The following is an 18,021-nucleotide window of genomic DNA, read 5'->3' on the forward strand; positions in this document are numbered from 1 at the left end:
TTTAACTGTGAAGAAAAAAAGTTTTATTACATCATTCGCCGGATCCGGTTACCAATGATTTATGAAACACTTTACATATTTACATCTCAGACACGACGCCAGTGGAAATCTATTTAAAACATATATAATCAGTACTACCAATATCCATTCAACACTTTACATACAAATTGTTTGTAAATCGTACAACGCAAATTCAATATTTTTGGTTTTAAGAATTTTACAATGAAAAAGTAACAAACACTGATGTCATGCGAGAAAAAACGAATGTAAAACAATAAGGGGAGCTCCACTTTAAAAACCACATTCTTCATCATAAAGAATTCTTAGGCTCCATGACTGTCTCAACGCTTGACTTTGGGTCTGGACACTTGGTAATTATTCAAAACAAATGTTAGCATAAAAACTTATTTGGTAGCGAGCAATGGAGAGCTGTTGGTAGTATAAAACATTGTGAGAAACGGCTCCAGCTGAGGTCTCAAGTATCTGAAAGCACACAACTTGTGCGACAAGGGTGTTTTTTCTTCCATTATTCTCTCGCATCTTTGACGACCAATTGAGTTTAAATTTTCACAGGTTTGTTATTTTATGCATATGTTTGGATACACCAAGTGAGAAGACTGCTCTTTGACATTAAGGTGTCCACTGCCTTTAAGAGGCTGTGTGGTCACAATCAAAGCAGGCCTGTGGCTGTACCTAAAATGATGGACTCTCACTCATTTACAGCACACACACTCTCCATAGAGTTTTTATACAAGTTGCACCTCGCATCACAAGGCTGGACGGCCACTTCAAGGTGAGGGCTAACTGATTAGTGCCGTCGATCTAAATCAACTTGCACCAGGGGCACGTTGCCAACTGATCCTTGGCTGGGGCTGAAACACGGTTAACCCCTTCACAGCCTGTAACGATGTAGGCATACATAAATTTAGGTATAAACCACTAGGGGAGCCTGGTTGGTTGAGCAGAATCAGCTTCGGCAGTATTGTAATATTCTATTTATTTTCACAAGGGCTTTATCTTTTGGAAATAAATTCAGAGCAGCACAAAACCGAATTTGACATTAGAGCCCCTCTTTAAAAAGTAACAATGTGACATTATAACTTAACCCCAAAGCAAAGTGCCCAATGCAAACACCGCTGAAGTCAGTCATCAGTTAAAAAAAAAAAAAAAAAAAAAAAAATATATAATAACTTAAGAAAAGTTAACAAATAAAACAGTATGTAGCATATACAATAACTTCTTTACAAATGTTCTTTTTAAACAGAAGAAATCACACGCATCTTTAAAAAGAAATTTTATCAAGTTTTTGTTGTCTGCAACAAGAATTTGTCCCTTGTGGTTTGACCTTTGTCCCTTGTGGTTTGACCTTTGTCCTTGTGGTTTGACCTTTGTCCCTCGTGGTTTTGATGCAGTGATGAGTTATTTCTGATCCTAGCTGGGGAATGCTGAGGTTCCTCTAAAGGTAGTGGACACTATTAGCATAAAACCTTACTTGGCAATGCAGAGCTGTTGATAGTGTAAAACGTTGTGAGATATGGCTCCCTCCCTGAAGTAACATAGTTTTTGAGAAAGAGGCAATTTCTCACTCAAATATTATTTTAAAAGACTTCAGGCCTGAAGAAGCCTTTTATTAGGCATCTGAAAGCACACAAACTTGTACAACAAGGGTGTTTTTTTCTTGCAGCTTGGACGACCAATTGAGTCCAAGTTTTAACAGGTTTGTTATTTTTTGCATGTTAGGATACACCAAAGTAAAAATACTGGTCCTTGACAATTACCGGAGGTGTCCAGTGCCTTACAGTAAGGAATGATGGTTTATTTGATCCAGTCGAAGAAACCTATTTCAGTAAGGTCAATCCGCAGTGCCTTGAGGTCTTCGAGCGACATCTGCGATTGTGGCGGTCTTGGAGGCCCAACATCAAATCTAGACAACGACATGGTGTACTTGAGAGTTGCCGGGCCCGAAAGTTTCTCTGTTGGGACAGAAGATGAAAATTGTAATAATTAATAATACTAGGTTCATGTATGTGTATAGTGCTTAATCACACCCAGCAATGGCGCTATGTAAATGAATGTTATTATTATTGTTATTAGAATCCCACTCTATCGAATCCCACTCTAGTCAATTCTTTGTTCAACCCCAAAAGTTATTATTGTTATTATGAGCCTTACCATATCTGTTCATGACGTCCAGAAATGCATGCATTCGAAACTGAAAAAGAGAGAAGGAAGTAAAAAATCAAGTTAAAGCTTTCTACTTTAATAATAATAATAATAGTAATACTAATACAAATTTTTAAACTGTCAACTACTTAAAAGAACTACAGAACTACTGTTAGAATAAGCCACTTCGGAATGTCAGTGGCGTATGTCTGTTACTGCTAACAACGGATTTATCTATCTCCCATGACCTTTTCACAAAACCAGCAGGTATTGTCGGGTATTGTCAATAGGTCACGGGAGATAGACAAAATCCATTGTCAGCAGTAACAGACATGCGCCGCTGACACTCCAAAGTATCTTATACTATTAAAATACGAAATAAAATGTGAAACTAATAAGTAATAATAATAAAATATTAATACTAAATAATACTAAATAGGTGTCTCCTAATCAGCCACTTATTACCTGTTCAGCTCTTGCTCCCTCAAGGTTGCCATTATTGAAAGCTTCTATCATTCTTGTATAAACTCGCCCCGCAAAATTATATGTGCTGGAAGGAACAATGAAACATGGAAGATATTAAACACGAAGGCTGGGAACATTTTAAATGATTGCACATCTTCATAAAGCCCATTTGGACCTGCAATACCAGTAAATATAATGATCTTCATCACCACCAGGGCCCAATTTCATAGAGCTGCTAAGCACAAAAATTTGCTTAGCATTAAATTTCTCCCTTGATAAAAACAGGTTTACCAAGCGACTTTCCACGTGATTTTCAGGATAATCAAACAACAGCTGAATACCAGTAACAAGCAATATGCAACAAACGGAAATTTGGTTAATCCTGTTTTTATCAAGAGAGAAATTTCATGCTTAGCAAATTTTGGTGCTTAGCAGCTCTATGAAATCGGGCCCAGACATCCCCTGGTATTGGCCTTCATTCCCCTTCAAAAGTTTTTCCAATGGAAGTGCCCTTTGAAAAAAAGAAACAATGGCCTTGCCCTCTCAATTTCCTGGCTTGCACTAGTCAAGGTCATCTCAACAACTTCATACACTTTTCATTTTTATATAGGCTGTGTTCGTTGACTTCAGTGTTGTAGCTAGACCAATTTTGGCGTGGGTTCTAAATCAAACTTTGGGCTCTAAATCAAAAAGTCCACCAAGGGTCGCGCGGTTCAACATAATTATTCATGTTTAGATATATGGGGGCATCATTGCTGAAGTGCGATCTAGTAGATATCTGTGCTGGGCAGCGTAGCGTATTTTGCTCAGAGTGCTGGGTGAAATTTGTTGGTACTGGTCAGGCCCGCCCGGTCGCACCCAGCCTTGCTACAACACTAGTTGACTTACCTGCCAACATACGCCTCACCCCCTAACGTCATAGATGGTAGGATCATCTACAAGGCAAACGTACACATTAAATCATATTATTAATTCCCACCATTCAGGTAAATCTAGGTTTTATTTATACAGGTAGGCCTATACGTGTCTTATAAGGAAGCACTCTGCTAAATACAGTCATGTAACTTTGTAAGTGCTATCCACCAATAATTTAGGCCTAGGTAGTTTATTCAGTTTTAAAAGCTATTCAAAAAGTAAACTAGAAAGACAATAAAGTTTCAGATTCTTCTGAGGGCAAAAATATTAAAAATATATATAAAAAACAGATTAATTTATGAAGAATAACATACCTGACTCGGGTGCTTAATACAGTTTTCACGGTAATATAAAGAAAATGGCACTGGTAAAAATGTATGACACAATTGTATGGAAAACTTGAAACAAATTAAGAAAAATGAATTATAGCAAGTACACGTAGGAAGTATAAAAGATTCAACTTGTCATTTAACCTGTAGTTAGAAGAGAAAAAAGTGACTTATGTATGTATTAGAATGCAAATGTGTTTGCATACTTCATATAAATAACACAAAACAACAAAACAAATACATTTAAGAAGTTACCAGTAAATCAGAATTTTACAGAAAGCAAACATGATCGTACTGACATACATTACAATTCAATTAATTTCAATTCAATTCAATTCAATTAAAAAAAAACATTATTTATCCTAGATAAGGCAATTAAAAAAGATTGGTATTAAACAAATTTTATGGAGCTTAAAGCTCCTATTTTTATATATTTTAAATACCAACTAGGGAAACACCACAATAAAAAGAAGTCATACAAAATTGAATACAGTGTACATGTTCATGTATGAGTAGGGTAGATGGCCTTAGCTTTCTACCCAAACCAGACCTTCTTCAGAGGCATGAACACGTACAGACAGATACAATCATTTATAGGAAAAAGAGTGGAAAGGGATAAGGGGAAAGATCCAGAAAAAACGGGAATATTATATGAACCAATAGGAGTAAAGTGGTGAAGTTGCATATTATATACATATAAAACATCACAATCATAATATTATGAACATGAATGAAAGAAAGAAAACAAGGGAAAGGTAAGAATCAACAAAATTATAATTGCACGTGAAAATTTGAGGTATTACATTTTTAGCAAACAGACACAAAGAAACATAGTGTGATAAATTGAGTATAATAGTCAAAAAAGAACATACATGTACATGTACGTGTAGCTGTTAATAGTAAGAAAAGTTGTGAGAAATGGCTCCCTCTAAAGTAATACAGTTTTTGAGAAAGAGGTTATTTCTCACTCAAATATTAAAAACTTCAGGTCTTTTATATTAGACATCTGAAAGCGCACAAATTTGTGCAGCAAGGAAGTTTTTTTTATTTCCTAATTATTCTCTCCCAAGTTTGATGATCAATTGACTCAAAATGTTCACATATTTGTTTATTTAAATGCATGTTGGGATACACCATGTGAGAATACTGGTCTTCGAGTGCCTTGAAGACACTCGCTAAATTATCATAACGTACCCCATCCAGTGCATAGATCATCTGGAACTTTCCTTTGGACACGTTGACGCACAGACTGAAATCGGTCAGGTCTTGGGTCACAAACTTGGCCCCCTTGAAGCTTGGAACAGGGTCCGTCTCCATGGACCGTAGAATGTCCATCATAGAAACTGAGGATTTAAAAAAGAAAGTGTCACAGCCTACAGGTACTCAGTGCCATTCACTACTTTTATAAGTAAACAGGGCCCCAAGTTCATAGCGCTGCTAAGCACACAAATTTGCTTAGCATAAAAATTTCTCCCTCAATAAAAAAAACAGGATTACCAGTAACAGCTGAATACCAGTAACAAGCACCATGTAACAAATGAAAATTTTGTTGGTAATCCTGTTATTATCAAGAATGAAATTTCCTGCTAAGCAAATTTTTTGTGCTTAGCAGCTCTATGAAAATGGACCCTGATGCTTTTGAATATGGCCGTGTCAATGTGCATATTATTATATGGGTTGATGCTGGTGGCTGCCGTACATGTAGGTGCACTCGCACGCCAGCAGCTTGTCCACAATGTAGCCCTGATGACCTTTTAAATTTATATGTATGTTCTAAGCATAGAGTTATATATAAGAACTAAAGGGCGCACGAGTGATGCTTCGTGCACAAACGCCACGGGACCGCAAGATGACAAGCGCGTCATTATGCACGCGCCTTGAATATGAAATACACGTTTGAGTTTTTTTTTATTGAACGCTCACGCGATGCTGTTTGTTCAACTTACAAAATGGCCGCACAAACACACGCTGTGAGATAGCTGTTTTGTCAACTTAGAAAATGGCCGCCTGCTCGCATACCGGGGCGCGTATGTAGGCCAGTGCGCGCTGTAGGTCATATATATAACTCTATGGTTCTAAGCTGCAAGGAAGGATCATTACATGGTGCAATGCAGGAGGAGTACTAGGTCTCATAGCTCAAACATCGTCACACAAATCTTGGAGGAAAATACTGAATGTTGAAGTGACTTGAGCGTCACTGAGTGACGGATATGAGCGCTGTATAAGAAACCACTATATATTATAAGTGATCGCGCTATAATTAAGCTTGGGCGATATCACGATATTACAAGTTATCACACAAGCGCGAGTGGAATACGGAAAAATATAGCGCTTCTGCGTCCCATATCCAACGAGGCCAAAAGCCGAGTTGGATATGGGCAAAGATGCGTATATTTTCCGTATTTCCACGAGCGCGCGTGTGATAACGTATTTATCTTCAAGCAAACTTGGCGCGTGACATAGAACACACAAGACGCATGGTAGTGATATTAGCCATGCAATATAGGTTTTTATCACCACTCCATTCTGTCAATCTGATAGGAGGATTAGCGCGTACTTGAAGATAATATCGAATATTGCGCTACTAATTTGGAAACGATTTCAAAGTCGGATCGATTTGGTTTTAATCAAGATCGATATATCGCGAAATATCGATTAAATATCGCAATATCGTGATGTATTTCCTAGCTGAGACATCTTGCACCTCGTAGGTTTGGAGTAAAACCAGAAGAATAGGTCATTAGAACACCTCTCTCATGCTATGATGTCTCTTCTACATTTTTCACTGGGAGTTTGAAGACTGATGATGTCAAATTTAATTAATCCTGATTATATCGAATATCGCGATATATTGTCGGCGATATATCGTGAATAATAGATATTGCCCAAGCTTAATTATAATATATTATAATATATAGTGGTTTTGTATACAGCACTCACGGAATACGGAAAAATATAGCGTCTCTGGGTCCTTTATCCAACGAGGCCAAAGGCCAAGTTGGATATGGGACGCAGACGTGTATTCCACATGCGAGCATGTTACAACTTATTTATCTTCCAGTCTTATGTGCAACGCGCAAAGTTTAAAATTTCAGAACGTTATTTCGCACAGACAGCAGGCATGAAGGGATTTATTTTTTTCACTGTCCATATACGGAGTGTGACGCTTTGATATTCTCAATACGCACTGTGTAATAAAAATAAAGGAAGTAGTATATAGGTTTTTATACCGCACCCTTTAGTTCAAGCATCTGATTGGTGGATTAGCGCGTACTGGAAGATATAAAATTAATTATATAATAGCATAAAATTTACTCACAATTGACTCCCGTCCTCATAGGTATATGGTAGTAGAATAGTGGCACATGTGGGGCAACTGAGCTGACTTGCTTCAAGTAGTTCACGAGATGCTCTGTGAGAATGAACAATTTAAAATTAATCTCAGAAGGTCTATTTTAATCAAGAAATTATCGTATCATGTGAAACCAAAAAAGGAGCAATTTGTATAAAATACAAATACATGTAAATAACACCACAATATGCAAATCAACCTGGTTTTCAACGGTTAAAATGACCTAAACACATAGAAATTAAAAAGATCAAAATCAATCACAACGTAAAAAAGAATAAGAAACCATATACAAAGCAGGCAAAGAAAGGTCAAAGCACAGGGAAGGCTCCCAAAATGGCGCCCAACATTTAAAGCCATTGGACCCTTTCGGTAAACAGTATTGTCCATGGCCCACACTTCGTGTACCACAACTTCTATATCAAATAACAAACCTGTGAAAATTTAGGCTCAATCGGTCATCGGAGTCAGGAGAAAATAACGGGAAAACCCACCCTTTTTTCCGCGCGTTTCGCCGTGTCATGACATGTGTTTAAAATAAACCCGTAATTCTCGTTAACGAGAATTTATATTGTTTTGCTGTTTTCTCAAAAAGTAAAGCATTTCATGGACTAATATTTCAAGAGAAGTCTTTCACCATTGCCTTCTGTAAACCCTGTAACTTGTTTGTAAATCTGTGAACTTTTTTATTTTTGTCTGAACCGAAAGGGTCCAATGGCTTTAACCATACACAGGTGTTGTAAAGCACTGTATACCTGGTACTTGTCCAAATTCCTGTGACAAATACAATGTAGGACTGGCAAGGGTCAAGGGTTCAAATACTACCAGCATGATTTATTACATTAAGAGCAAAGAAGACTTTGTCAGCTCAAGTCAAAATGGTCATTTGTGCAGTTTGTATGGCTTTCATGAAATTGCTTAAAAAATGCATATTTTGGAGCTTCAGAATGGAGTTTATTTGATCAAGAATGCTCTCAATAGTAATTGTTGGCAAAAAGAAAACATTTAGTTTACAAGAAAAACATTTACTTTTGATTCCAAGTAACTATTTTTTCAAACTTCACATTTTTTTCTTAACAACCTTTTAATTATTACGTGAGTGAAATTGCAATTAACAGCCTTCTAGCACAGAGCCGACAACTTTTTGGCAAACTTGCACAAGATTGTTGGGTTGCAGACTCAGAGAGCACCAATGTCAAAAACCAAGTTCCATTTAAATCTTAAAAAGTGTTTTTCATACTAGAAGAGAGTGCGATAAGATTTTCAGAATACTTACCCGGTGTTTGAGGCTTGAAATAGACGGGAGGGAGAACAGCAATGGCAGATGCTCCTATGTTTCCTGCATGTACAGCCTAGACGTCACAAAAGGGGAATATCAACAAATATTAATGTTAGTAATTGCAAAAAAAATAGAATTAGCTGTCGCAAACAACATATTAACGAAAAGGAATGATGGTAAAAATGTAAAAAAATAGTTAACGGCCTGACGTTTCGACCCTAAGCAGAGTCTTTCTCGATTATTAAGTTAGGAAGAACGTACATACATGTAACTCGCACAAATGCATGCAACTCTATGCTGCAGCTTCTCTATAGACTTTGCTTTGTTCTGTGCAGTAAAGGAAAATCATATTCTTCAACACTGTGTAGGTGAGTCTACATACATGAAGTGTTTTAAGTCTAAACTTCGTGTGGACCTCTTTTGTTATCAGATCCACAATTTAAAGACAGTGTTAAAACACCGATACACTCTGTGGACCCATACACTCTGTGGACATTCCCTTGTTCTGTTCACTCTCAAGGGAAATGGTGTTCTTGGACACTGTAAAAAACACTGTGTGGTAATTTGTTTAAGTCAAAACATTGTTTCAACCTGTTGTTCTCAGGTCCAAAACTTTGTATGAAACGATTCAAAGGGTTTGCGTGATGAACTATGTTTAAAATCTGCAGAAATGAAGATAAACTACGATAGACTTACCAATTCCTGCGTTTCTTTTAAGTTCTCTGTACCGACCTGAACAATTACAGCATCTAGCCTGTAAGTAAGACCAAACAAAAAATGTTTCAAGCCACCAAAATATGTCTTAATAGAGGGAAAATTCAAAATAAAAACCAAAACAAAGACACACAATCAACCATTTAGTATTTTCTGAGCCCGTAACACTTTTGCTCAGCTGAATAGGTTACCACCTTAAATGTCAGTAATGTTTGTAGTATTTAAACTGTTACCCTAACCTTACTTAGCAAAATATTTGTTAAAGACATTAAATCAGATTTTGGCTGATTTGACCTGAAATTTAAGATTTTAATTTCAAAAAAGCTACCTGTATCTATGTAAAAGGTAATACAGGAACAAATCCACTATTGGTTACCCATAGTTATAAACTAAAAAAGAACTAATGACAGAATCCCAGCATTAGTTCACGCCTGTACCAACAAATAAATTTAAAGGCAGTGGACATTATTTGTAATTACTCAAAATAATTGTTAGCAAAACACCTTACTTGGTAACGAGTAATGGGGAGCTGTTGAGAGTATAAAACATTGTGAGGAACGGCTCCCTCTGAAGTGGAGTAGTTTTGGAGAAAGAAGTAATTTTCCACGAATTTCATTTTGAGATCACAGAATAAGATTTTGAGGTCCAGAAATCAACTATCTGAAAGTACACAAATTTGTGTGACAAGGTTTTTTTTTTCCATTATTATCTCGCAACTTTGTCGATCAACTGAGCTCAAATTTTCACAGTTTTTTTATTTGTTGCATATGTTGACAATTACCAACAGTGTCCAGGGTCTTAAACCAGATTGCAAATGTTGAATTGAATTGAATTTTGAAATGTGAACGTACGGCAAGCCCTGTACACACTTACTTTCCCCTGGCACACTTCACCCATTCACCTGCCACCATCTTCCTCTCTTTTATTGTTAACGAGGGTCCCTCAGCTGTCGTACCAAGAACTTAACGTGGAACAAAACAAAACAAAAAATTAACTGTACTGAGTTCCAGGTCAGCATTGACAAGGAACTTTGTATTAACCCTCCTACTGATACACCATTCAAAACCAGTCAAAATTCACTTACGTTTGCAACCCCATCATTTTTGTACACATGGCAGTACCATTTGAGCAGGGTTGATGATAAGTTGTACTACCACTAGCCTTGCTCAAGGCAGTTGCATTATACCCACCCGGTTACACTATACACACTGTCACATCGTACCACTACTGTGCACACAAGTCATCCGCACTCGTACCACTAACCGCATGCGGAGACCGTCAGGCCGACAGCCTTGTCGGGTCTGTAACTTCCAGGTTTAATGTGTTTCACGAAAAAAATCTCGGATATGCTAGTATGCAGCTCATGAATATGTATATCATTCGTCAGACCTATCAGACAACACAGGATGTGAAGTGGATTAATTATTAATTTTGACGTCCAATCACGCACTTCCCTTATCACGACCTTTGGACCCTATCATGCATGCGTGTTGGTGGTGTGATGTAAACATGTCTCGTCTTTCGCGGGCATTATGGTAATGAGCTGACTGTGGGAACTCTTTGCTTATTATAGTAATGAGGTCAGTGGCTTCAACACAGACCCTACAAGGCTGTCGGCCGACGCATGCGGATAGTGTACGGGGGCATCGTGTCGTGCGATGTGGTTACACACATTTTACGCACAGTGAATACAGGTGGGTTTTTATACAGCGGCGGTCTTTTTTCGGAGTGAATAATTCGACTGCCTTGAACAAGGCTATACTACCACTCCAAACCATTCAGATGGTTTTGAGCTGTGCATACACTGTACCTGTGTGCATTACCATAGCCAAATGGTTTCAGATGGTCAGCAAGCTGTTAAACAAATCATGTAGTGTCTATGACATTACCTTAATAGTGTATGGTAACCTCGTAGCCAGGGACAGATTGGTCACCCCCACACCGCCTGGTATCACTTAGTCCTGACATAGTGGGATCCTTGATGCACCACTTAAAACAATTCTCATAGGATTCTGTACCAGCTGCACCAACATTTAAAACCATTTGGGGAACCAACTGTGTGCACAGCTATCATACCATTCAAAACCATTCACTTGAATGGTATTAAATGGTGTATCAACTTGTTACAAAAAAGGCACCTATTGTAGGAGGGTTAATTAAAACAAACAAGTCTTACCAAAGACGTTTGTGACTCCATCCGCTCTGAGCACATCAACATATTTGGAGATGCTTCTCAGGTTCAAGTCACTGCAAACAAAGATTAATAGTGCGTTATTTTTCTTTGCTTTGAGTTTATTATTGAATTCACTTTAAAGGAACACAATGCCTGGATCAGAAGAGTTGGTCTTTGAAAAGCGTTTGTAACCGTTTGTTATAAAATGCATGGGTAGAAGGATGTTGTAAAAGTAGAATGCAATGATCCACAAAAACATGCCTCTAAATTGCACGGTTTTCCGTTTACCTCGTCGATTAACACGGTTGGCCATTTATGGGAGTACGCCCATAAATGGCCGACCGTGTTAGATCACACAGTAAAAGGAAAACCACGCAATTTTGAGGCAAATTTGTGTGGATCATTGTATTCTACTTTTAAAACATCTTTCCAACCATATGCTTTTATAAAAAAAACGGTTACAAATGCTTTTTGTTGACCAACTCGTCCGATCCAAGGCAACGTTTCCTTTAATTCCTCTGGCATGGAAAAACCCTTTACTCACCAGAAGGAGCCGTTTCTCACAATGTTTTATACTATCAACAGCTCTCAATTGCTTGTTACCAAGTAAGTTGTTACGCTAACAAATATTTTGAGTAATTACCAATAGTGTCCAGGCCTTTAAGTTCTGTTTAAAGGGTCTATGTCCTTTTTCCTAACAAAAAACACAATGTCTACAGATTTACAATAAACTTACACAGTTTGAAGATTATGATAGTAGAAAGCTTCCCTTGAAATTTTACTTACTGAGGTGCTGTAGTTTTTGAGAAAATAATTTTTGTCTCAGTTTTAGCATGTAAAAACGTATTAACCAGTTATGCTATGGTTTTGGTATAATATCATAACTGGTAAATGGGATTTTACATGCTAAAATAATTTTTCGTCTTTTTGAGACGAAAACTATTTTGCGACTTACTTTACTCAAAAAACTACACAACCTCAGCTAGTAAAACCAGAAGGGAAGCTTTCCACTATCATTATCTTCAAACCCTGAAAGTTTAATGTAAATCTGTGGACATTTTGAAAAAGTACCCAAATCCTTTAAATCCCCAGCCGTGACACTTGTGTCCTTAAGCAAGACACTTAACCATTGCTTCGTCCTTCGGATGGGACGTAAAGCCGTTGGTCCCATGTGTTGTGTAACGCATGTTAAAGAGCCCAGTGCACTTTTCGAAAAGAGAAGGGGTTCGCCCCGCTGTTCCTGGCTGTGGCTGCTGTATGCACCGTAGCACCTTGTAAACCATTATAAGGTGCAAAATAATTGGGTCTCAAAATTCATCACTGCAATAACCTATCTTTCTGAAAGTTTGTATAATACTCAGCGCCTTGAGTACCTTGTTTGGTAGATACGTGCACTATAAGACTTCGATATTATATTAACAATTTAGTATAAATAAATGTAGGACGCACAGCCCTAGTGGAAACTGAAGAAGCAAACTTACCCCTCCTTTGTGAAGGGTGTGAAGGGAGCGGCTATCAAACCCGTCAACTTGAAATCTTCAAGCTTGACTCTACTCGTCTAGGGTAAATACAAAATCAGGAGTTAACGCATTAAATGTGACCCGCTCTGTGAAAATGAGTCACATGTAGGCAATTTCAGAAATTGAGTTATATGCATGGCTGGAAAGAACACATCAGCAGCAGTAATTTGGTATATGTCTAAGCTTTGGGGTGTATCGCGTTGCTGAGTTACTCTCATTTGAAATTAGGCATTACACCATTTTTTGTGAAAAACGAATTACAAGCAAAATGATATTTTAAACTACCATTTCGTGCAAAAGGATACAAATTAGACATAAGTATGACCACAAAACTTTTGTATTCATAGCTTTATTGCCTAAAAGTAGCTGTTACAAATGTTAATGATCACAATGGCCCTCACGTAAACGCCATATCTGAATTAAACATTTTTTTTTGTATACATGTTTATCACACGTTTAAGCATGGCCACCACCAGCATGGATGAACTGTCCCACTATATGAATTTACTTTGATCGAAGAGAAATTGTGTGTTTATAAAAGATAAACATCGATCATTCAACTCACAATTTTTGTGACCCTCATAGGTGAGAAGTTCTGCTTGCGCTTCAGGGGCCGTGCGGGTGTTCCGTCTGTGTTGACTCTAATAGAAGACCTGTCCTTCTTGTTCTTGCAGTTGGGGCAGAGCTCCACAAACTCCTTGCAGATGTGACGTGGAATGCGGGAATATTTTTTACATACCTGGAATAAAACCTAATTTTCAGTACCAACCATAACACAAAACGTATGTATGCCAATTTTACAGGCACTACACACATGTAGGGCATTTCCATTGGAAAGTCTTTAACATGTCTATGGGAAACTTTTGGGGCACCAAGGCCACGACCAGCGGCAACAAAGGCCCGATGGCCTACGTAGCCTGCGTGTAACTACAGGCCTGGAGGCTAACCAATCCTTAATACATGCAGTTGGGAAAAGCCCGCTTCATACTTCCTGCAAATTCGATAACTTGTTTTTACTTCACAAATTCTCAAGGAATTTACTCGCACATTTGAGCTGTCATGGCTGTGTTGGCCGTGTTCAACTCCTGCGAAACATTTGCTGCAAAAACAGCCCTGTGAAAAAACATCGCATTCGCATTTGAAGGAAGTATGAGTATGAACCACCTTAAAGCAACCGCAAAACATCCGTAAACACTAATGTCCAAAGGCCCACACTTCCTGTATCACAACTTATATATGAAATAACAAACCTGTAAAAATTTAGGCTCAATCGGTCATCGGAGTCGGGATAAAATAACGGGAAAACCGGGAAAACCCATGACATTCGCGTGTCATGACATGCGTTTAAAATAAATCCCTTATTCTCGATATCGAGAATTGATCATTGTTTTAATGTTTTCTCAAAAAGTAAAGTATTTCATGGAATAATATTTCAAGGGAAGTCTTTCACCATTACCTTTTGTAAACCCTGTAAGTTATTTGTAAATCTGTGAACTTTTTAATTTTTGTTCTGTTCAGAAAGTGTTCAATGGCTTTAAGCTGCAAGCGTGAAGGACTACATGTAAAGGTAACTTGTGACTTTGAAGTAATTCACTTCAATTTACAAATCAAACTCGCAAAATAGTATGCTTTTAAAAAACTTACATCAAAATATATACTTCTGTAGTTTTTATGAGGACAGGTGGCTTCGTGAATGTCGTTGAGGATAGTGTACACGTCTTCAGCTGCGGCCACCCGCCTCCAGTTGCCAAGCAATGAATCGTCATAAGGATCCTGCAAAGCAAAAATATTTATTGACTTGTCACTGGGTTCAAACCATCTAATAATTATTCAGGTCTTGAATTAACCCCACAGCAAATGCCATGGTGCCCTGTGCTGTGATTCCGCTGTGGTGCCCTTTGTAATTTCACCCTTTCCTCATTAATGTATCAATAAATACATGTAGATGTACATGTCTATGATGCCTGTATGCTTCGGTTTTGAAAGGGCAAGGGCACCAAGGCATGTTCTCCTTGGTAAAGGCACTCTATGAGAACAAATTTACATTTCTATTGAGAGCATTTCATGGGCACCAAGGCAATGACCAGGGGGGGCATGGAGGTATTTGTCTTCGTTGACTCAGTGAGGTTTCAGGCCTGCCCTGTGCTTTTGCTGTGCTTCCCTTTGTACCGGTAATGTTCGAATATGCCATGCCATTTAAAAAGCATTGTATTGTATTTAGGGAGTTTTTGCGCTTACAGCAAAACCAGCTTTATGAAGTTAGGCCCTGGGACTCTCGTACAGTTCAACAGCAAGGTATCAACTAACAACAGTCGTTGTGTAATATAATGAATAAAAAGTGCTTGAGTTTGTTGATACAAGATCCGCAAAGAGTTACTCAATGTTGTTCATTTGGTGCGTTTTTAACAAAAAAGTTTATCCATGAATGTGGCTATGCAATTGTCCAATGGGAGACTTTAGAGATGCTGGTGGCAGTAGACAAAACTATCCTTTTTGTGTATCTGAGTGGCATGCACATAATGTTCATTATTGCAGGTGTAATGTAGGTCCTAGTCTGCCCACTACTGTTGAGAAGTCAGAAAAAAGACCATCCAAAAGTCTCCCAATTGTTTTTTTAATTTGACATTACCTCTGATTTTGTCGGCTCACACACAACATCCTCATCCCAGCCGAGCTCCGGGGCACACTTCAGCGTGAACTGCCTGGATCGAACGTAGAACATAAACCTTGGCGGTTCATCCCCGGCTTTACTGCTTCCGTTCTTCAAGACTTTGTGAATCCTCTGAATCTTCTCTTCGGACATCATGTCTGAATTCCTGCTGTGCATGACTTCTTTTATTTTGGCCATGAGCATCTTCCTCCTGATTAAGTCATCCGTCGGTGCCTCTCCGTCCAGAGGGAGGCTCAGCGAGTGTGCCATCGTCACAGCGACTTGCTCCTCGTTTTGCGACATCGTCAAGGATGACTCGTCACCAGTTGCCTCCAGGATCGTTGATTCGGGAATGGTATCGGAACCAGCGTTTTCCTCTGTGTCGGCAAGACCTTCTGTGACGGCGTGCACAATCACCTCGAGGTCTCCCATGTCGGGTTTTACTCCTGGCAAGTCATCCTTAGCGCTTGAGTTTTTCACAGGGGTACTTGTCTTTATGGTTGTCAGGGTATCTGCGATTGTTTCCACGGTTTCAGTCATGACTGAAGGCTCATTCTGGATCGAATCTTCAGTCTCCATTATTATTGCTACTGTGTGTGCTACGCTCTAGAGTCTAGTGTTTGCTAACTCCAGGTCAATGTCAAGGTTTCTCTTGTTTTGGTTCTTTCATTCAGAGCTCTTTGCATAAAGTAAAAAAAAAAAAGAGAACAACATTTACAAAATCATAGTGTCATGAAGCTGCCAATTATTACCATACAGCAACATAACAGTGTAGGTCTCCTATGTAAGAGTACCAGAAAATTCATTTTTTGTTGTTATCAAAATTAATTAAGTCTATTAAGATGGCTTTATGTTCAGTCGCTTGTTGAACTTGACAAGTATGATGGTTAACTTATATTATTGATCTCTAAATTCTTAAGAACACAGACTGGTGATGTACTCTATTTTAAAATTCAGTGGTTTTCATGGTTTTGGAGTTAATTAAGGGCGGATAAATTGGTGGCGACGTGCGGGAAATTATCCCAAAGCAATTCACCAACAAACAAAACAAAAAAATGACTTTCTCCCAATGTGCATTTTTTTCCCAAAGCAAAGGCCAAACAAAATTCAAATAAAAGTTGCTAGAAAATTGTACTATGTAGATCTCCTAGAACTATTTCGGTTTCGTCCGGCTATCGTCTCCCGTAACCTCATAGGTTTATATCTCTCACCCGTTTAACGACCCATGTTCAATGAATTTTTGAATCAGAAATCTCTCTTTTTTTTTCTTTTTTTAATCTCGCCAAAATTAGGCTCTATGTGTCCTTTGATGTATCAATGTGCACCAGAGAATCCACTCCGCAATCTCAAAAAGTGTTAAAAATGATAAATTCTTACCGTAATTTCGGATTCCATATCTACTGTACGTGTTACTCCTCTGCCAACAATTTTGAAAATTACCCGACCTCATTTTGCAAGAATGCGTCACGAGAGGGCGGGTACGATCCGTGATTTGTGTACAAAACATACACGGAATCACAAAGCTCGCACAGGGTACCAGCATGTTAACGGCTGTGCACAAAAAGTGTACATACTGGTACCCTGTGCGAGCTTCATGGTTCCCTGTATGTTTTGTACACAAATCACTGAGCGTACCCGCCCTCTCGTGACGCATTCTCGCAAAATGAGGTCGGGTAATTTTCAAAATTGTTGGCAGAGGAGTAACACGTACAGTAGATAGGGAATCCGCAATTCGGTAAGAATTTATCATTTTTAACACTTTTTGAGATTGCGGAGTGGATTCTCTGGTGCACATTGATACATCAAAGGACACATAGAGCCTAATTTTGGCGAGATTAAAAAAAAAGAAAAAAAGAGAGATTTCTGATTCAAAAATTCATTGAACCATGGGTTGTTAAACGGGTGAGAGATATAAACCTATGAGGTTACGGGAGACGATAGCCGGACGAAACCGAAATAGTTCTAGGAGTAATCTAGATAGAGAATGCACTACAGTCTACATACAAATACAATACATGGCCATGGGTAAGTTTCAGGATCAACGAAGCAGATAGAAAGCCACATACAACGGCTAAAAAGATTGGATTATACAACATCTTCACGAGGAACAGGTTGGAGGATATAAAAAGTGGATTGGGCAGCATCCAGGGATTCCAGTACACAACCACGGCCTCGAATCTCGGTACTGATTGCTGTATGCTGCTGTCATGGCTGTGTACTGTAGGAAAAACTAAAAATTATAATAACACAACAGAATATTTTAAAACAGAATGCTTTGAACCAGCTAACCAGCCACTAAACACTCCTTACACTTACCTGTATATATAAATGTGCTTATTGGCAAGTTGGCGGTTCTACATTTGCAGCCCTGCACACCTTAAAATGGTTCAAAACATCTCCAGAAATACGTACGACTGTTCTTCTTTCAGCTTGATGGCGCTCTGGCATGGCCGCTTTACCTCCG

The 18,021-nt window shown here is 38.4% G+C and overlaps 1 protein-coding gene across 1 annotated transcript; it reads right to left on the minus strand.

Annotated features, from left to right (window-relative positions):
- Positions 1–2: 2 nt before the first annotated feature.
- LOC139949576 (uncharacterized) lies at positions 3–18,011 on the minus strand. The gene is made up of 15 exons (XM_071947975.1): positions 17,874–18,011; positions 15,537–16,235; positions 14,552–14,680; positions 13,473–13,646; positions 12,869–12,945; positions 11,391–11,461; positions 10,088–10,175; positions 9,197–9,254; positions 8,498–8,573; positions 7,192–7,284; positions 5,067–5,215; positions 3,517–3,563; positions 2,629–2,713; positions 2,173–2,212; positions 3–1,973 (listed from the first exon to the last, which is right to left on the minus strand). The coding sequence occupies exons 2-15, from the start codon at positions 16,134–16,136 to the stop codon at positions 1,816–1,818; spliced, it is 1,845 nt and encodes a 614-aa protein (XP_071804076.1). The 5' UTR covers positions 16,137–16,235; positions 17,874–18,011; the 3' UTR covers positions 3–1,815.
- Positions 18,012–18,021: the final 10 nt, after the last annotated feature.

Source organism: Asterias amurensis, chromosome 17 (genome assembly GCF_032118995.1).
Source record: "Asterias amurensis chromosome 17, ASM3211899v1".
In the NCBI taxonomy this organism is placed as follows: domain Eukaryota; kingdom Metazoa; phylum Echinodermata; class Asteroidea; order Forcipulatida; family Asteriidae; genus Asterias; species Asterias amurensis.